This window comes from Tachysurus vachellii, chromosome 26 (assembly GCF_030014155.1).
Source record: "Tachysurus vachellii isolate PV-2020 chromosome 26, HZAU_Pvac_v1, whole genome shotgun sequence".
Lineage (NCBI taxonomy): Eukaryota > Metazoa > Chordata > Actinopteri > Siluriformes > Bagridae > Tachysurus > Tachysurus vachellii.
Genome location: NC_083485.1, coordinates 11577893 through 11599918, shown reverse-complemented (window position 1 = coordinate 11599918; position 22026 = coordinate 11577893). Strand labels below are relative to the sequence as shown.

At 37.8% G+C, this 22026-nt stretch overlaps 2 protein-coding genes across 4 annotated transcripts; both read right to left on the bottom strand.

Annotated features, from left to right (window-relative positions):
• Positions 1-1709: 1709 nt before the first annotated feature.
• poldip2 (polymerase (DNA-directed), delta interacting protein 2) lies at positions 1710-15199 on the bottom strand. 3 transcript variants are annotated; one of them, XM_060862949.1, is made up of 11 exons: positions 14976-15198; positions 13105-13186; positions 12417-12514; positions 11596-11695; positions 11389-11464; positions 10669-10776; positions 9924-10060; positions 9599-9625; positions 9341-9466; positions 8029-8108; positions 1710-3101 (listed from the first exon to the last, which is right to left on the bottom strand). In XM_060862949.1, the coding sequence occupies exons 1-11, from the start codon at positions 15155-15157 to the stop codon at positions 2987-2989; spliced, it is 1131 nt and encodes a 376-aa protein (XP_060718932.1). In that variant the 5' UTR covers positions 15158-15198; the 3' UTR covers positions 1710-2986. The 3 variants fall into 3 exon arrangements, with proteins under 3 accessions (XP_060718932.1, XP_060718930.1, XP_060718931.1); XM_060862947.1 differs by lacking the exon at positions 1710-3101 and adding an exon at positions 3294-5140 and having other exon boundaries at positions 14976-15199; XM_060862948.1 differs by lacking the exon at positions 1710-3101 and adding an exon at positions 3295-5140 and having other exon boundaries at positions 13105-13180.
• A 2163-nt stretch (positions 15200-17362) lies between these two features.
• Positions 17363-19682, bottom strand: sebox (SEBOX homeobox). The gene is made up of 3 exons (XM_060863747.1): positions 19643-19682; positions 18920-19083; positions 17363-18327 (listed from the first exon to the last, which is right to left on the bottom strand). The coding sequence occupies exons 1-3, from the start codon at positions 19680-19682 to the stop codon at positions 17659-17661; spliced, it is 873 nt and encodes a 290-aa protein (XP_060719730.1). The 3' UTR covers positions 17363-17658.
• Positions 19683-22026: the final 2344 nt, after the last annotated feature.

Here is a 22026-nt window from a genome sequence, read left to right as displayed (position 1 = left end):
GGGTTTACAGAGTATGGTCCGAAAAAGAGAAAATATCCAGTGAGCGGCAGTTCTGTGGGCGCAAATGTCTTGTTGATGCCAGAGGTCAGAGGAGAATGGCCAGACTGGTTCAAGCTGATAGAAAGGCAACAGTAACTCAAATAACCACTCGTTACAACCGAGGTATGCAGAAGGGCATCCCTGAACTGAGATGCCTACCTGATTGTTGCTGACCATGTCCATCCCTTTATGACCACAGTGTACCCATCTTCTGATGGCTACTTCCAGCAGGATAACGCGCCATGTCATAAAGTGCGAATCATCTCAGACTAGTTTCTTGAACATGACAATGAGTTCACTGTACTCTAATGGCCTCCACAGTCACCAGATCTCAGTCCAATAGAGCACCTTTGGGATGTGGTGGAACTGGAGATACGCATCATGGATGTGCAGCCGACAAATCTGCAGCAACTGCGTGATGCTATCATGTCAATATGGACCAAAATCTCTGAGGAATGTTTCCAGTACCTTCTTGCATCTATGCCACGAAGGATTAAGGCAGTTCTGAAGGCAATAGGGGGTCCATTCCGGTACTAGTAAGGTGTACCTAATAAATTGGCCGGTGAGTGTGTGTGTGTATATTTTGTGTATATATATGTGTATATGTATATATATACTTCATTTTTTATAAGCAGTCAAAACAGTAGGAGGACAATAGGAGGGTTAAGGGCCCAGCAGTGGCAGCTTGGTGGTCGTGGGGTTTGAACTCACAACCTTCCAATCAGCTGGCCAGCTCTTTAAACACTGAGCTTCCACTACCCACCTTATAGTTTTTGTGAAGCTGGTGAACCTGAAAAACCATCAAACCTGAGACAGTGAAGCTGTGAGGCAGCAAAGCTACCTGTAATACAGAATCTTAGTGTTAGTCTTAAAAACAGTTTTAAGTTTAACAGTTTACTCAATTATTCTGCTTTCTTACTCGTTTCTTAAGTGATACGATACGTATAAACATTTAAAGTGAAGTAAAAGAGTCAAGCTATTTCTCTGTTGTTAACCTGATCTTTATTTTTATTAAACATTTTTTTTACTTCCATCCTTCATAAAAGAACAAAACTAAACAGAAGTTTTGAGGATTAGAGCTTGAATTTAGTTTCCATCATTGTGAATAAGTACTCAGAAAAATGCATAGGTGAGATTTTTCCCTTATGCAAGAATAACTGCAGCATTATTACGAACAGACATATCTTTAAGATATCAAACATAACATCTTACACACTGCACGCAAACACAAATACGCAGCTCAGACCTCGAACGCTCGTCCGCTCACATTTTTGGGGAAGACAGAAATTCAAGAAAGAATATCACAAACACACAACAGGAGAAATTCTCTAATATCCCAGTGAGGGAGCAGTGATATAAAGTCTGCTCAGAATTGACCTGAATAACAATAACCAACACCACACTGGGGAATGTAAACAATTTAGATTTCGTCATTAGACATTTCTCTCACCTTTCGTTCATTGACAAAAAGATTTTAAAGGAAAACGCCTTACTGTGATATGCTGAATGATTCTGCGACTAATTTATTGCTCGGTGTGAAATGTTTGTTGTGTTTGTGAGAAATCCCAGTTGTGTGACGTCCTTGTTTTGGATATCGTAGTTACGACAGAATTACGACAGCAGGAGGGACAAAAATAAAAATAAAAAATAAAAATTAACAAACGAAGAGATAACAGTCTGGGGTTTATTTCTGCTTCCTTATATGCAAATGGTGGTTAGGTGGATTTTCCTTTAAAAGGCTCTCACCTCATTCTTCACACACACACACGCACTCACACACACACAAAAACTCCATGTTTGGCATATCAGCTTATTTCTATTACACAATCATGCAGAAACTTAGATTTGAGCAGGAAAAAAAACAACTAGTCATCACTTATACTAAATACCTCAATCCAAAACTAACCAAGATAAACTAAACCATCTGTAAGTCCAGGCTTTATTTAAAACATGCTTGCTCAGGGCTGCAGTCTTTTCACAACAGTGCGTGATAATCATACAGCCGTGCTAGCTCACACCAGTGGATGTCAAATCACTCGAGCTTCTAGTCTACTAGAACTCAGAGTCTCAGCGCTCAGCAACAGAGCGAGTGCTTTAATGCCGGTTCATCTGATCTTTCCATTAACACCTTCACATTCATGAGGCACTTAAACAGGAAGCTCAGGGGAAAACACACACTCTAGACTCTTGGTGTCAATTGAGATGCGTTTCTTGTGCGGTCAGAGCTGATTAGCCGAATCAGGTGCATTAGAGTGGGGAAAAATGACCAAAATTCACAGAAGTTACCATAGCAACTTACAATACAGTGGATGTACTGTACTTATAATTCAACACGATCATACTGCATGATGGCACAAATCATGACTGATCCCTCAGCATCAACTACCAAACATTTCGTGTCCCGTTTCTACACAAACTCCATGTGTTCTCTCCAAGCGTACAAATCTCAGACTGAGAAATTGTTGGAAATTAAGCCTACAGCGAGACGGATGTGATGGAGGAGGAGGAATACATACGATACACTACAGTGAAGCACTAGAATCAGTACGGTAAACTGGAGAAGTCAAATAAAAGCTGTACGATTACAAGGGATTGAGTTGAAATGATGTATGAAAAAAAAAAAGGAAACGCAATTGATGCACTTTTCATTTAACGATCATCAAAAGCCTGGGACTGAAGAAGTTAGAATCTGTGCATGGGTTTCTGCAAAAAAAACTGTGTGCGAGATCTAGTTCTCACTTGTTATTATATGTTATCTACAGAGTACAGTGATGGATACAGTATTAACCAGGTGACGGTGTAAAAACCATCAATCTCAACAGGAGTCCAGTTTACTTGAAGGATTCCGAGTGCTAGACGATCCTTGGATCGTGAGCCGAGATCAGGTTTTATCCTCCGAGTTGGGACGTAAATGCGGGATAGTGGGAAGGTGGTTCGTTCAGATGGTCTACCAGTTGTATCCAGCAGGTGGAGACTTTTCATCTTTGTTGCTCTCCAAGGAGAACGGAGGGATGCGCACGTCAAAGTGAGAGCCGTCGGTCCGCTCGATCCGGAACGTGCCCCTGTGTGAACAATAAGGACACACACACATTTTTGTTTTTGCATTAAATAAATAGGGTCCAACATGAACCTGTGGACTCAAGGACATGAGGAATAAAAGTACAGGAAGAAGTCGAATGAAAAGAGAAAAAAACAAACAAAAAAAACGTATTTTTAAGTAACAATTGTTCGCTTATTTTTACCTGGATAAAAGGATGGGGTGAAGTCCTTATAAGGTGTATGTATATGGATCTGTGTGTATTTGTGCTTGGGAATACAGAGTACGCAACTTCACTTTAGTCGGTACAAATTCCCCATTTTATTAGTTTCAAAAATGAAAATTAAGGAGGTTACATTGAGAAATTGAGGAGTTCAAAGCTTGTGACTCTACAGAGTACTTAAGTAAAGAATTTCGAACCGACCTTCCTTTGACAATGAATCGTACATCAAATCAGTGCTGAAATTTTACAAACCTTTGACTACATGCATAACAGAATTCGCACATTTTATTTTCTGCACGTTCACAATCTGTAGTTACGTGTTTTAGCTCCACCCCTAAGTGCTCTGTAGCCATGCGCCTGGCCACGCCCCCAAACATAACGGTCAATTGATTAAAAATGCAAAACTGAGTCGCAATCAACCTGAACACTGCATACATTTAAATCATGCCATGTAGAAAAGACCGGATTTACAAATCTAATAATAAATTCACAATTACTACAGTCATGATGGCGTCACTGCATTGACTAATCAAAATCAAATCAAAAAACAAAACAAGAACAAAATATATATATATATATAAATAAAAACTTCTTTCTTTGTAGTTGGACAGAATTGGCATAAACAGATATCCTCTGCACAAATAATTCAATAATTACCTTAAAAATAATATGTATTAAATGACTCTGAGTTAACGGGTTGTTAACGGGTGAATGAAACACATGGATACCCGTTCTAACACTTTTCCTCCTAATAATGTTTAATTATTTAATGTCAATTCTCCAATGTTAAATAATCAGTTAAAGTGAGAGGGTTACGGTTTCACATAACCCGAGGGTGCGAAAAAACTATTAAGATCGATTAAAAGGAAATTGTACATTAGACTTGCAAACACGTGCAAGGTTCAGAGACTTCAAGGTTCAGAGAGAGAGCATGTGTGCACGCGAGAGAGACCTGTACAGCAGTTTATAAGTGGAGTTAGCAGTCTAAAAATGTAGGGACAGACTTGACGATGATGATGATCCAGTTGATGTGAACACATGATTTTTTTTTAGTTGCTTTAGGTAACATTCAAACCCACTCAGGAGCATAGAACCTGATCTCAGATCTTAAATCTATCCTTTTAAAAATCCATCAAATTAAAAACATATAAGACAAATACAAATAAATTTACTACAGTGGATTTTCCTGTTCCTCATCCAACCTGTATGCTTTTTATGCTGACTTTCTGAGCTGGAAATCCTTTATAAGGATTTTCTAAGTGCTTTATAAGCAGGAAATCCATGTTAACTGGTGAAAACTGGAGAGCTCGGATGAGCATTTCATTTAAAAAGCTATGGATGGTGACTTCCTGGGTTGTACGAGAGCTACAGCGAGGTTGGAAGAGCGAAGGCTGAGTGCTGCAGCAACCCTAATCTTCACAAAAGATGGATATAAATAAACCAAAATTTCACTATCTGATATCAGGCACTTTTTTTCAGCTTTGCAGAATTGTTTTTAGCTCAAAATGTCGTAATTATTATTATTATTATTATTATTATTATTATTAATGCATGGATTAGTGCACACAGAGGCAAAATGAGGCTGAAGTTACTGCACAGTTAATATAGTGGGGTGGGGGACGTGTTGCTGACAATGCAGGACAGGAGGACAGGCTGAGATTGGCAGCGGTTGGGACGGGAACACCGGGGCAAGGCTCTGGGCTTGGAGCTCTTAAGCCAGTGAGGAGAAAGGGCCTGGCAGGAAGCCGGTGGGCATATCGTCCTTCTTGCTTTCGAGAGAGAAGGGAGGGATGCGCACATCGAAAAATGTGCCGTTGGGCCTCTCGAACCGGTAGGAGCCCCTAGATGGGGCAGAGACACAAGAGGACGAAACGTGAGAGACCCAGCGCCTCGGCCCTCAGCAGCTCGGCTCAGTTCTAAATGTGATCAACAGATACACCTTCGCTAGCAAACTCTGACCTCAGAGATACACAGTAGTCAGGAATATACTAACCTCCAACTACAAGTGGTGTATACATTTAAAATATGTAAAGCATGCAACCAGTCAAGAGAGAACTTCACACCTAATACATGTCCAAACTCATCCTGTCACTGATACACACACACACCATACAGAGCAGCAAAGGTTCAGTAAAAGCAGAACTGTGATGATTTCAAATGTGGGTGAAAATGACAGCTGAAGGAACTCCCACACTTTTCTCAGACCTCCTCTGCACCTCAAACCATCAGTAACTGAAATCAAAACTGAATGACTCAGAATCAGAATCTGTTCACAACATTAACTTACTTCTGTAAAACTTTAAGCACCGGTTTGAGGGCCGGCAATAAACACGCTAACCCTGAAACTGGTCAGTAAGCAACAACAAAAGTATGATTTGTTAGCACAAAGATTACAATTTGTGCTACTCATAAAGATAAGGTTATGATCTTGTAAATAAAAGAAATGAATTTATGCCTGTGCCAGAAAAATGCTCTCTTGATAAACGTGCGCACACAAACACACACACACACACACACACACACACACTGTTTGGAAAAAGTATTTGTAACAGTCTAGAGGTGTGATACGATGTTTTAAAAGGAAAGTAACAAAATATAAAATGTTTTAAAAAAAAATGAATAAAATAAATTATCAAATAAACAAACGTTCATAAATGCTGGAACTTTACTTGGGCGTGAGATACAAGGGAGAAATACATTTCAGTTCAGGAAAGTTAGAATAAAGTTCACTTGCGATTTAGCAGGAATATATAAGTATTTTTAAGCCGTTTGCATCCTAAATGATTCAGCTGAATACATCCATCATCATTTTTAAGCCTTCCAGCTGCGCTGACAATCAGTCCATGATTGTCCCAATGCACATGAGGCAATTTTTTAAACAGTGACGTATACTAATAACGTGCTTACATTAGGGCTGGGCGATAAAACGATAACGATATGTATCGCGATAGACACGTGATCGATAGCGATAGAAAATGTGCTTGATAAAACGTTTGATATTTTTTATTCTTCGTCGGAAGAAAACAGAGGTTGTGAAGCATGTTTGGTTGCATTAACAAAGGCACCCACTCTGGTAACCTAGCAACTTGGGGAGTAACACTAACAGCCAATCATGTAACAGTATCAAGTTTGGTTGTGGCATATCGTTGTCTCGTGCTGATGCTGGATTCCTCTTCAGTAACCGGCGACTGATAAGCAGAAAATGAGCCGCAGCGAGCGAGGAAATTGTAAATAAAAGAGGAAAAGTCAGCGTGCCAGTACGGCAGTTTTTTGTATATTATATTTATATCTATATATATATTTATTTTAATGTATGCCTTAGTTTTGATACTAAAAAAAATAAATAATTTGAAAGTAATTTATTTATTTGTTTTTGCATCTCAGAAAAGGGTTCATTTAAAACCCAGAATGTTTGGCACTTAATTCTTCTCAGTCAACTTTTTGTCATTGTTCACAGTACAAGTACAGACAGAGAAACAATGGGTAATATCTAAATGCTTATTTTTTGATAGAAAATATTGTTGTATGCATTCCATACTATGTAGTTAAAAAATACAAGTTCATTTTTCAAAAAAAAAAAGGAAACCAATTAGTTGTTCATTTTAAGAGACCCGTCTTATTTTCTCTTGTATATTTAATATTGCTCTTTAATTAAGCAAAAATACATTTTATCAGATTACTCGATAGCTGATAAAATAGCTACAGCCCTAATTATAAGTCTACGAAAATATACTTGAATAGTTCAAGTATGATTAGAGTAAAAATAACTTGAGTTACATTTTCATATTTCTGCAGGTTTTATATTTCAAACAATGTTACTGTACGGTATCGGGTTTTATATTACAGATGTATCTCAGTCTACCTCAGATTTATTTATGTTTAAAAAACACTGCACATATTTTACACACTTTATTCACCAGAAGGTGAACAGCTAGTGAACTTCCTAGCACTAAACTTGCACTAAATTCTCAAGTTTCTCTTCGTTTATATTTAACACTTTGCACTATTTTATTACACTTTATTAATCATTTCTTACATTTTCTTTCATTTTGCACCTTAAATGTTAAGAGATCATTGTTAAGTGTTCATTGAGACTTTAGACTTATGTTTACATTTTAATTATTTGAGTTTTCCTGGTTATTGACATTTCTGTCTTAATAACTGAGGGGATTATGATCAGAGGAAGGTTAAGTTTAAAATAAAAAATGTTTACATGTAATATATTTTTCTCCTGGTCCTTATTTTAAATGGGCCATAAAAAAGTTCAATAATTATCGATATCGACCGATATGAAACACTGATATCGTGATACAGTTTTCAATCATATCGCCCAGCCCTAGCTTACATACAGTATGATTAAAAAAAGCAGTGATGCAGCGCTACTGAAGCTCTCTGAGAACGGACCAGAGACACTACAGTGTGGAGTGGAAGTGACATGTTCATGGAGTGGAGTAGGTCAGAACTGGAGTCTGATTGGTTACAGACACAGAAGCACTGGGAGGAAGAAACCCTGATAAAATGTGTACAGGTAGAGAGCAGCAGTGATAAAGAAGTGATAAAACTCCACTGCTAAGGCTGTAACACGATCTGGATCCGTTTACTGCTATTTGAATTTCAGCCTTTAGTTAGTTTCAGCTAATCAAACTAAATTAACGTATTAGCCTATGGCCAGAGACACACAAAAATAATTATAAATGGTAAAATACACAACTTAACATGGAACACTCACCACATGTGTCCGCTGGGGGCCTGTAGTGAGACGTGACTGCTATACTGGAACGCTGGCTGCTCTTTGGACAATACAGGCTCCTATCACACAGACACACACACACACACACACACACACACACGACTTTAATTTATGTATTCTTTACAGCAGAACAAAAACACACAAATCAGTTTCTAACATCAAGGAAAGAATCCAAACATAACACCACGAAGTGTACAAACACGCACATCTGTAAACGGCGGGCCTGTACGTTGTCACCCAAGAACCCAAGTTATATCAGCCGACACGGAGTCTACAATTCTCTGTTAGATAACAACCTAGCAGCTCAGTGAGAGCGTAGCTGTGTGTCATCCTGCCAGGAAAACAGTTACTGGGTAAAAATTGAAGAACAGGATGATCATTTTGAGGGCTTCTACAAGACTCACGGTCTTCATACCACACGGGTTAGTGTTAACCCCAGACAATACAATTACTAATTTCCTGATGAACCTTTATTTGTAATGCAACATCAAGTCATTTTAGGTCAATTAGAGATGGTTGGTGGTTTCGAAAATAAAAAAAAAAACAAAAAAAACACCAACACCAAGAGCTTTCTGGAGCATTTTTATAACCACATGGCAAATGATATCAGTATAATAGTCTGCCATAACCACAACTTACACAACTTACACAACTTACACAACTTACACAACTTACACTCTCCCTTCTCTCATCTCACTTTGAATCTTCTCTTCCTGTGCAAATTAGAGGTCAACTCTTCAAGCAACAGGTCGACCCAAGATGCAAGCATTTTAGAATAAATTGCAGCTTTGACCCTGCACTTACACACAGTGTTAAAGTGATGATAACATGTTTATTTCTTTATTGTAGAGATTGCACACAAGTTTCTCATATTTGTCTGCCACGTGATCCCTGTAGCAACATGTCACCTCTTTTCTGGACTTTGCACTACACAAGGCTTCTTTTTACTGTATTAGACAGTGATGAATATATAGTTATACCTTTCTGTAGATCTTTTTCCCCCCTTTCCTCCCTAATTTTGATCTTGGCAAATTCCTACCCATTATTTAGCTTGGCTCTGATGACGGCTATCAGGGTGAAGGCTAATATATGCTTCTTTTTTTTTTACACATTTCAAGCCAGCCAATCACATCTTTTTTAACTGCTGCTCATGCTGCATAACACACTCAGAGGAAAGCACGATCTGATGACTGGCTAGAATCCCTGTGATTGACATTATGATCTCCCTGTTATGATTTCTTTGATCATTTTTTTTTAGATGTTTTTCTGTTTCCGCATTTCGGATACTCACACGGCCCACCACTCCTCTGCCTCTGACTGTTTCCAGCGTTCCAGACAGGCTGAAGATCCTCCAGTGTCGTTCTCTCAGCTGCACGACCTCGTTGCCCAAGTTCTCTAGACGGATGCAGTAACGCCACTGGTTCGGGGGTTAAAGAAAAACAACACAACAAAGAAATAAACACGACTGCAAAACATATAAGGACTAAGCTCTTAATAGACTGGAGAATTTGGTAGAGAAAGCTTGAGGACATCTCAGCTTTTGACTCACCCAGTAAACATGTGAATTCTGTGCTTCCTGTCGGATTCCAAAAATTAGAGAAAAAAAACATTAGTTAATAGCAAAAAAAAAAAAAAAAAAGAAGTCAAACTTTCACTCATAAGCATGAACTGATATCAATAAAAAGATCATTCTGATGAAAATGCTTTGGCCCATTTCCTTAAAATTCACAGTAGTTAGTCCTTGCCCTCTCACACCGCTCTCACCATCTGAGCCAAATGATCCACGAGTCAAATAAACGATGACCGCTGAACTACATACCTCTTAATGAACTTCATACATTTAGAACATATACCGGAAGTGTACACAGTCTTACCCTCATGCCCATGTAGAAAGGGATGACGGTCACCCGGATATTCTCTGTAGTCTCTCTGTGGACATCAGACAGCTCTAGCCACGGATGGTTCTTCTCCTGCCATGCACGCAGTGTGTCTCTTGCTACAAATGGAGGCGCTGACAGAACAAACACATAAAATAGCATTTGGCTCATTGATACACATTTAACCAAATGTTAGTCATGATCTATGAACAATATAACAATCATGGGCATCGGAACCATTATATGTGGGTGGGACAGGACCCACCCACTTTTTAAGACCAATACTATTGGACCTACCCACTTTTACCGTCTCTATTCAGCGCGTATGTCTTTTTTTTATTACTTTTCAGAGCGCCGCCAGTCGAATCCATTCTGCTTGAGGAATGCCCTAATAAATTAAACTGTTTTACCTACAGCATTGACCACGCTCCTGCTTTCTGAAATCCATGGGTGTCAGAACCATTATATGTGGGTGGGACAGGACACAAGCACGTTTTATTTGCTTGCGATGCCCATGATAACAATCATAATAAAGTACATCAAGAAAATCTCATTAAACAGTACAGTGACTTGCTGTAAACATATGCAAATTTAGCAAATGTCAAAAATGACTGTCTTCCTAGAAAATGACCAAAAAAAAACAAAAAACCTTATTCAGGGTTCAGAGGTTCAGAGTGCTGTCAGGGTCGTAAATGAGATTCCTGAAACAGCCAGTTTAAATCGTAATGCCAGATTTTTATACCTTTAGCTTGGTTGAACATGAGGAACCTCTCAAACAGCTCATGCTGAATTGGCACCTGATCTGTAGAATTATATGGCAGAATATCTTCATGGCTCACGTAGTCTAAACCTAAACACATGGAATACAACACAACAGGCTGTGATTAGACAACACACAATGTACTACGCACCGTCCACACATATACCGCTGTGTAATTCTCGGATCTGATTGGTCAGAAAGTGGTGAATCGTTATCTTTTATATCAGCAGCTCTGACAGTAATTCATATGTTAATATTCTCATTTGAATATATGATTGTTTCCATAGTAACAAGTCATACAGTGTCTTGTATGGTGGTTGCGCCACATGATCCACAAGACTAATAAGAAACACGTTCGGACACTAAAACAGATACAAGAGAAATGTCTAAGCATTCTGTGTGGAAACGTTTATTTTTACGGAAGGATTCTCCAGTGCCGGTGCTTCGCGGCAGTTTTCCAACATGGGAAAGTCTTCAGGACAGAAGAATATGAGGTTTTGGGTTTCTTGTTAACATGACAAGCTCTAACTGAGGGAAGGACTGTTTACAGCTGCTGATAGTTAAGTGATAGCATTAAACGTTACTGTAACGTAGCTCCATAGATCCGCCTGTTTTACTCGGTACATAATATATGTTTGACCAAGAAAACCAGCTGTAATCAGGTGCTTTATCAGGCTGTACAAGGACTGGTGATATGCTCACCTGGAATAGCATACAGAGCCCTGCTGTCGTCATGATTGGCTAGAAACGTGACGGCTTCTGTCTGCGATCTCTGCGACTGTCAACAGAGAGCAGAAAAGTGAAACTGTCCCTCGAACATCCCTGAATGTGTATGACTCAAACCATAAACTGCAGACTGTAAAGACTGTGAATATAAGGTATTGTATAGTGTTTAATGCATGTACTTACTATGTGTGGACAGTCTCTGGTGTCAATGAGGACTTGATAGTATGTGTGTGTTTTTCCCTTCACCTCCTTTGACCCATGTGCTCCTGGAGTCTCTGGCTTACTGTGGGAAAACATGACTTATTGGTAATAACAGAGAAAATGAGATATTTCTTTTCAAAACCACATCTGATTCTGTTTATGATTCAACAAATTTACACGTCAGCTTGGACTTTCATGTTTAAAGGCAATGGTTACAGTGTTCCTGTGGCCATGCTGATGGTTTTGGGCCTTAATGGAGACAAAAACAGAAACGAACACAACAAGCTTTACACTGCAAAAAAAAAAAAAGCATCATCTTTAGAAGTAAAAATATCTTAAATAGTGTCAGATTTAAATAGTATTTTTATTTTTAAGATCACAATGGAAAAAATATAATTATTAACCAATTTCTAGACATCTGTATGCATTTTACGCTTTACATTTTCTTATTCAATTAGCAGTTTATTATGATTTTTTTTCTAGAAATAAATGCCGATAAAACACGACTATTTTAAGCTTAAAATGATTAAAATATCCTGAAACAGGTTTATTAATCTTATATTTAGTTTCCTGTAATCTTTAAAAAAAAAATACAAGCTAAATCTGAGGATATTCAGGCTATTTCCTCTCCATAAGGTGGAATTTTTGTGGTGTAGCGATGATTCTGAAGTGCTTTGCTGTAAGAGATTAAAGGGAGATTTATACTGGTGGATAACTTTCCATACAAATACACAAGGAGCCGCAATCAGGAGACGTTCTCCTTGGAGTACCAGGGGCTTTGGATGAGTAAAAATGCTGATTACCTGTCAGATGCTGGAGGGGTGACGTCACGATCGTAAAGTCGAGCATGCCAGGGGAACAGGACGATGCCTCTGTAGCCAAACACACTGTGCAGGAACAACTGTAACACACACGTATATGCACCTTATTTCAAAACTAAGGCTGCAACTAAAATTATTTTAAAAGCAGTTAATCTATCGGTTATTTCGATTGCTCTGATTATTTTAAGAATCCATTAAATATCAAAAATATTTCTTTTAAAAGATTTCTGCCCAGCATTTCAATTAACTAGTTACTACTGAACTCTTCACAAGGCTTAATTAAATTTGTTATTAAATAAAATAAAGTATTTATTCGTCATACTAACTGAAACCCTCGGATGCTAAACTCATTTTGCTTGCTGTGCTTGTGCAGAGGGAATCATTTACCACGTGTGGAATCGACTCCCAAGTTTTGAGGTTGACTCTTAGTTTACATTTCTAGGATTCAGATAATCGACTCCTTTTTGGAGTTTTGACCTTTTTATGCATTATATATTAAACAACATTCAAAGTGTGTTAAGAAAATAAAACTGTAGCATGTATTAAATAGCTAACTGAATCGAACAAATTAGCTACTTGACCCAAAGGATGTGATGATACCTTACCCAGTGTGTGTGTGTGTGTGTGTGTGTGTGTGTGTGTGTGTGTGTGTGTGTATTTAAACGCTTACCTGTCCTGTTTCGTATTTGCCATGCTGCTTTGGTGCTTCAAACACTCCGACTGTCTCTAGCACCTTCCCTTCTGCCCTGTTACTGACCAAAATGTATAAGAAACACACAAAACAAAGACAGGTTAGCAAATGTTCATGATAGGCACAGTGGACATCGTTATACAGACAAGTGCAATCCACAGAATATAACCCAAACAAAAGGAAAGGCATAAATATGGGACATAACAAATGCACAAGCTGACAATATCACATCAGGACCATGACAAAACACCCTGCAGTGTCATAACAATAATCTGAATCAAAACAACACACCAGTCGTAATATCAGGATTAAAGATAATCTGTGGGTTCATGATCCAACATTATTAGTACCAGACTTTTGTTTTTGCTCTCTAAGAACAAATACAAATCAAATCTCAAAATGTCTTGTCAACTGACCGGGTGAATTTTCTTTTAAAAACAAATCCAATCGAATGTGTGTAAAAAAAGAAATGAAAAAAGAGGACATGTTTTCTCCAAAAGATTTTCCATGTATTGTCAACCTTAGGAGATTACTTTAAGGAGAAATATGCTGATTTGGACGTACATCAAGGTGTTTTGTGAGGGTGACATCGCCTACTGCTGAAGCTCTAGTCAAATACAACTGGATTTACATGAATTGTTTTGGGTTTGATCAACTCATTCATTCATTCATCTTCTACCGCTTATCCGAACTACCTCGGGTCACGGGGAGCCTGTGCCTATCTCAGGCGTCATTGGGCATCAAGGCAGGATACACCCTGGATGGAGTGCCAACCCATCGCAGGGCACACACACACTCTCATTCACTCACGCAATCACACACTACGGACAATTTTCCAGAGATGGCAATCAACCTACCATGCATGTCTTTGGACCGGGGGAGGAAACCGGAATACCCGGAGGAAACCCCCGAGGCACGGGGAGAACATGCAAACTCCACACACACAAGGTAGAGGTGGGAATCGAACCCTGACCCTGGAGGTGTGAGGAGAACGTGCTAACCACTAAGCCACCGTGCCCCCCGGTTTGATCAACTGAAATATTTAAATGAGTAACTAAATAAATCACTGTAATAAGGATCCTCAATGAATCAGTACAATAATCTTATAATCTTCCCTGGAGAAAATTATTCCCTTGAGTATTACTTTACATCCAAGGATAAATTTCTACAAGAAAGTATAAAGAATATGATTAAGTTCAACAAAAACAGGACTTCTCACTCTCACACTCTTTCATTCTTTCTCTCTCACTCTCTTTCATTCTTTCTCTCTCACTCTCCTTTTCTCTCTCACACACTCACTCTCGTCTTTTCTCTCACACTCACTCCTTTTCTCCTTCTCACTCACTCCCTCACAATAACTATAGTTATTCTATATTATATTATATTATATTATATTATATTATATTTTTGGCTTTGCCATACTCCATGCAATCTATCTTAGCATGACAAACGTATTAAACCCCATCGGATTACATGTTTAACATAACGGCTAGCTGACCTTAGCTGTCGCATGTAACTATACGGTTACACAACCATGCACGACTAGCTTAGCTTAGTTTAGCTTAGCTTAGCTTAGCATAGTAGCTGTGCTAGCTTAGCATCGCCACATGTCAAATAACAACATGCTCTGTATTTTACCAACTAGCTGGGGTTACAAAGCAAGCTGGAAGTACTAGTCCACTGAAGAGTGTTTAGAAAGATATATTCGATCAGATATCTATTTGGTGTATAACAGTGCGTACTAACATAGTGTCACAGAACTGTATCCATAGCTGCACTTTAGTACGGTAGGTGGTTAGCTTGGAGAAAACCGACTAGCATGCTAAGCTAAAGACGGAGCAACTTCTTACCGGGACGACATGCACCGTTTCTGCTGTACATTCAGGACACCACATGAGGAACACTGCAATCGGCGTCTATTTACTTCGTGTCTGCTGTTGAGCTCCACACCAAGTGCCCGCAGTGTGTTTTTATTACTAAACTTATGAACAGTAGACAACATTCGCCAGCTTCGTAATACACACGCCGCCATCTTTGTTTAGAATCCAGAGACGCTTACTGAAGGATTACAACTCAAATCAAATTCTGATCTGAGAACAGGCCCAGCAGGCGAATTCAATATACACTGCTGTTAAAGCGGTCAGAAATGAACTGATCTCAGGTCAGCCTAAGGCAGCATCTTTAAAAGCAGAGTGACGCTATTTAAACGGGTTAATTAATGTACTCTATATATGTGTGTCTATGTATCTCCTTCATACTTTATTAAAAAATAATATAATATAACACCGAATATAATAAAGAAGAGCTGTTATTGAGTGCATTGTACAATGTTTAATGTAAGAAAATCAGTAGACCATTTGAAAAGAGTAGAAAATTAAAGAATTGCATGTATACGAATTTTATTTATAGCTTTATTATGGCTTGGTTTACTTATTTAATTTATAAGGATCAGCTGTGGGGTTTTTTATTCGCTTAATGTCGCTGTAATGTGAACATGAAATCGTATATTGGGATGTGGTAGCTCAGTGGTCGCTCAGTGGTCAAGGGGTTTGACTACTGATTGGAAGGTCATTGGTTCGAATCCAGGTCCACTAAGCTGCCACTGCTGGGCCCCTGAGCAAGGCCTTTAACCCTCAATTGCTCAGATGAATAAACTGAAATTTTTAAAAAAAAAAAGCAAGTCACTCTGGATAAGAGTTTCTGGTAAATGTATATTGGAGGGGAATGTGCTCTTTTTGTTTAAAAAAAAATTTGGGACAAAAAATAGTACTCATTGTCAACCTGTAGGCCTTTGTCATGGATCTCTGTTTGGGTATCTGTGCTGCTTCAACCTGGTTTTAAGTATTATTTTCTTGTCCAGCTTGTAGAACAATAAGCACATATCCATCAGTTATACCCAAGATTAAAGGATGTAGTCGTTGCATCTGGAACACACACAGTCAAATTCACACAAAGGTATGTCCGAGTAAGACTGTAGATTTGACACCCGGATTAGGGGATTTTATTTTATTTTATTTGAAGATTATTTCACTCTGGAGATTATTATGATACACAGTGATCAGTGTCCAGTAGATCGGGCAACCTGTGAGGTCTGTAGTCATATCTCCTCTGTAATAACCACAACTTTAATAAACCATCCAGATCCTTAAATCCACATGTAGCCTAAGCTGCTGATAAGATGATACGGACATAGTAATTGTTTTTAACATATATGTTTACTTTTGGTATAGTTTATTTGAAGCATCCGTTTATTGTATTTCCAAAAAGGAAAATAATTATATTGAAAAAAATATCGATTTTGCATTAAGTTATCAAGGATTAAAAAAAAAAAAATCCTTTGATAACAGAGACCAGTGCAAATATTAATAATGTCCTAAATCAGATAACAGAATAACATCATATATACAATATACAGTATGTGATAGAACTGATACAAACACATTCATGAAGGTTATGCACTAACCTTAACCATAAATTACATCAATCTGATACATTTAATTTTGTAAAAATATTAATACATTTGAGGGGGGCACAGTGGCTTAGTGGTTAGCACGATCACCTCACACCTCCAGGGTTGGGGGTTCGATTCCCGCCTCTTGTGTATATAACACACTACAGCACAAATGCATTGATGAGATTTATTTATTTTTTTTTATAGGAAATGCTTATAATCTTTTATTGTTCAATAGCTAGGACTTACAAATATTTGAGGTCATTCCTGACCTTTAGTATTTTATATAAACAATGTATAAAATCTCCTTTTAATGCTTTGTATTAGCCTTTTTAATATTAAGTTCTATCACTGTGTGAACTAGATGTAACATCATTATCCTTAGTGATGTAACACAGTACTAATAACAATACACTTAATCAGGTAAAACTGAAACTTTAAGCTTTCCAACTTTTCCTTGGGGTGTTTATTAACAGGAATAAAACGTGATGTTGGACACTAATATATTCATCATTTCTATCACAACTATCATTATAACATTTATTTATAAAAATACATTTTCAAACGTAGCCCTCATAATTCATATCAGTGTCAAAACTTCAGGTACGGTTTTATACAAAGCATAAAATACAAAAATAGGAAAAACTAAAGACAGATTTCATACAGCATTTTCTGTTTATTGTTTTTATAGGTCACAAAAACAGACAGACAGAAATACACAGCACATTTGATCATAAATATTAAATCACAAATATTTCATAATAATAAGTAAAAAAAAAAAAAAAAGATAAAGCTGGAACATATAAGATCTCAAAAGAGCCTGTGTGAATGTTGTGATGGGATAAGAGAGAAATCCCTGGCTATTTTCATTAATTGTGTATAATAAATACTGTTCCCAATTATTGTTCATTCTATTTAAATAGATTGAATAGCTTCAATATTGATGGTATAGAAGCTAGCACAGAGCTCAAGGAATGGTCCATATCAGGTATCATAATAAAAACTATGGAAACACTGTAAGATTGAGATGAAAGGTTTAAATGAATTATTTTCAGTTCATAATAAATCATAAGCAGTCATAGTCAGAAGTCAGCCAGGTTGGTGACAACAGCAGCACTGTAGATCAGGTCCGAGATGTCTCCTAGGGAAGTCTGAGGGTAGTGCATTAGGGCCTGTCCTTGTCTTTGCATGCTTCCCTGCCAGCAGCTTTGTGTAGCATGTGAAGGAACTACCTGGTCCATGGGAACAGACGGATGCCCGCTCTGATTAATGTGGCACTGCAGTTTTGCTGAGAAGCTTCCAGATGTGGCTGTATGAGTGCCAATGTCAGCACACTCACTCCACTGGTGCTGAGGTAAGGAATGGATTGACCTTGCCATCTGATCTGTTGAGACAGAGTGACTTCCAGGTGGTTTTGAAGGCTGGTTTGCCCATGGGAGTGCTCCAGGGAGATCAGGAGATATAGATGGGACTGGAGGAGTAGGCTGGGGCAGATTTTGAGACCAAGGGCATAATGCTTGCCTCACCCAATCCAAGTCAGAAATCTGTTGCTGGTCATTTGTTTGAAGTTTAGACGGTTGGTAAACCTCAGGTCTGTTCCTCTGACCTACAGCAGAAGAATCTGTCAGAGTGGGACCTGGATGAGGGAAAGCGGTTTCTGAGTTATAACTAGACGTGACTGAACTTTTCTTCACCGGTCTGGTCAGTCTGCCACTCTTGATGCTTCGAGCACGTCGGTTCTGAAACCACACCTAGGAAAAGAAAAAGTAAATAAAAATTAATTTTATAAATCGAGGTAGTACGAGGTACGAGTAAAGGCTGCTTTACTCAAAAAGTAAGTGATCTGGCCATCGGATGATAATGCTCATAAGACTGAAACTATTGGTTATTGATTATTAATGTTTGGTGATGTGGTGTGTTGTAGATAGACATGATTGTAAAGCTTTCTTATATACACACTACACGCAAGCATAAAAAGCTTAATTAATATACAATATTAATCTAAAATGGTAGCTTTTATATTTTATTCAATAAATCACACATTTTCTTGCTTGATTATGTGATCAAACTGTCATCAAACTGGGGACAACTGTGACAGGAATGTGTGTTTAAACTGTTAGTCTGCATTAAAAAAAATCGCATATGATAGAGAGAGAAAATCCTAAGAAAAAAACGAGAGAGGAAAGAAATAAAATACCCTGACAGAGCAGAAAAATCACTGCGTAAGGGAAAGTCAACAAAAGAAAATTCATTCATTACCATTCAAAAGGTAAAAAAAAAAAAGAATTGGAATCAATACATATTTAAAGAATACATTAACCAATGGTTCTGAGCACCATGTACCTGGATTTTGCTCTCGGGCAACAGGGTGAGAGCTGCGAGTTTCTCCCTCAGTGTGATATCTGGATATGGAGTGTGCGCAAAAGCGCGTTCCAGCTCCGACAACTGCGCGCGGCTGAAGATCGTCCTTTTCCGTTTCCTCTGTGCTTCCGGTTGCACGGTCCGGTCTGCCTCCGGAGAAGACAGTGCGTGATCGGTTACAAAATCTGATAATAAAGCCATAAAATTTTTTTTAAAAATTGCATTTTAAATCTGAATTTATTGAATAAAACGAAATGAGAATAAAAACGCACAGGGATTTACTGTTTATATATAATATATAACATCTAATAATATATAATGTACAATCTCTCTTCATTTAAGCCTTTAAACAAATGTATTTTTTGTATTGTATTACTCCTTTAACTTTATTATTATTTATTTATTTATTATTAGTTATTAATTGCTATTATTATTATTATTTAACTGAATTTAAGAATTAATTGAATCGTTTTTGCGTCGTCGTGTTTTAACTCTGCACATTTTTATTATTATTATTATTATTATTATTATTATTATTATTATTATTATTATTTATTTTATTTTTTTTTTACTTTTTTATCTCTGTCTAATCTGTCGTGAATAAATCCAGAGCTAAATCGCCTAAATGTTGTGATGCCAAACTACATTCTTAAAACATTCTACTTAATCGGTCCAGACTAAATGCTATAGACCCTCAGTGCTCACCTGTAAAGCGAGCTTCGCTTTTGTTGAAGATAAAGTCCATCTCTCCGTCTTCCTTAATATTATGAACATAAGCACAAGTCTGTTCCAAAAATAAAGCCATGACTCTGTCAGTTTACGCGCAGGACGCTGGGGTTTCTGTAAAGCACCCAAATGCGTCCACGTCCTGCCTTGGAATGTATATGAACTTCACAACAGCCACCTTTATATCTTTATCTTTCACACCCCTTTCTACCCCCAACACCACCAATCCCAATGAAGTGTTACTGTGTGTGTGTCCAGTGGTGTGTGGCTGTCTGTCTGTCTGCGAGTTAGTGTCTTTGATCTCCCGACTTAATCCGGACAAAATGGCTTTGGGGCAATGTCTAGACCGAACAGGGTAATTAAAATTCTGATTACTTTTATTTCATCCCTTAAAGAGAGAGAGAGAGAGAGAGAGAGAGAGAGAGAGAGAGAGAGAGAGAGAGAGAGAGAGAGAGAGAGAGACAGACAGACAGACAGACAGAGAGTGAAAGACAGACAAAGCGAGAGAGAGAGAGAGAGACAGACAGACAGAGAAAAAGACAGAAAGACACAGAGAGAAAGACAGATCAGCCTGTATTTAGCCCACAAATTTGGGGCTAAATGTTTTTGGGGTTAATTATTTTATAGTTTCCTTTGTAGGGTGTATGTGATTTGGAGGTTATCCATTGATGTCTGATGGATGTCCTGCCTACAGAAGTTATGTCATCATTGGCCTTTTCTTATGCAGATTACAACACATTTTCACCTGGACGCATTTCTTTATAATATCAAAGGCTTGCAGGCCTAAATGTTTAAAGGTTACACATTTTATCTTTTGGAAGAAGCATGGCATATCTGATCCAGTCTAAACAAATCCTGCATGCTGGATAAACACCTGAGTTTATTTCACTCTAAAGGTGTTCATTTGTATCCAAGACTGGAATAAACACTGATTACTATTTCCTGACATCTGACACATATTGTGCTACTAAAAAGCCATTGTAACATATTAGGAACATGATTTTACTTTACATTATGGTGCATACACTCCTGCACCTTCAAGCAATCTTATAAAACTGTAAATATGGAAATCAACCCATGTTTACGTGCTATATCCTCTCTAAATCTGATCCGGTCTGTTATTCTAATATTAAAGGTCTGAAATATTACCTAAGCTATGAGCATGATGAAAGATGATAGATGATGATATGACTTTGGGAGGATTAAGACCTGCAGACAATAGTGTGCTGGAATAAACAGTAAGCTGAGCCAAAGATTACTTCACTAATCTGTGTTCCTGAACTTCACCGCCATGATCTCAGATTTCTTCAAGCTACTCTATAATATTTTATCTATAGTATTTTATCTATAATTTTTTTTTAAAATTTATTTACTGATTTCCTGCTGTTAGAGTTTTGCACATTTGCAGCAGCTGTAAGAAATGTATTGTCTTGTGATTAAAGCGTGTACAAGTCTAGTTTTTAATGAACTGTAGTAAAAGAATTAAGATCAAGAATTTAAATGGGTCTATATGTACAGTGCTATAGATCTCCTTTTTAGATGGCCCTTGTGCCCTCATTAGCATAATTAAAGCTGGGTGAGGACTTGTGCACCTCCAATACACACAACAGCAACACGGTGGATTCCGGAGGCTCGTCGACGAACGACCCATTAACGGCATCATTAGTGACGATCACACGAGGACACAAAAACAGACACAGCATCTCAGACTCATGACCTATGAAGCAAGCTAGACAATACAATTCAATTGATCAAGACATGTGGTTCATAAACAGGCGCCTGTAAGATTTACGGTTTAGATTTGTATACAGCATGTTTATTGCTTCAATCATTTGCACCTGTAGTCATATACGCTTGACTATCCTTCATTATAACTCCGCTAAAACGCTTCACAACTGGTAAAACTCAAGATCTCCTCAACCCTGAGTTCATTAAATCAACAAGGCCGCTCACAGCATCAACAGTAAACAAGATAAAGCTCCGTTATTTTTGAACGAGTTATACTGTATATACACGCATTAGCGTTAGATTACCATACAAACTTGTTTTGCTTGTGTTACAGCCCGCTTGATACAGAGATCTGATTGGATATTTAAGTGGTCGGTGTGATGCAGGTTGGGTGGAGTCTATAAATAAATGATCTACAAATGGTAAATATACTGTATAGCATTGTTTATACAATTTGTTGCTTAGAGATTAATACACATTTCTCATCACAGTTAGATGGCTAGATTTGTTTTTGCTAACAAAATTGAGACGTTAATTAAATAATTTCCTACAAAGAGATAATGTTATTAAATTCTGTAATAAAAGTTGGCATTTTTATACATTAAATACATTAAATACAAACCTTACCGCTTTGT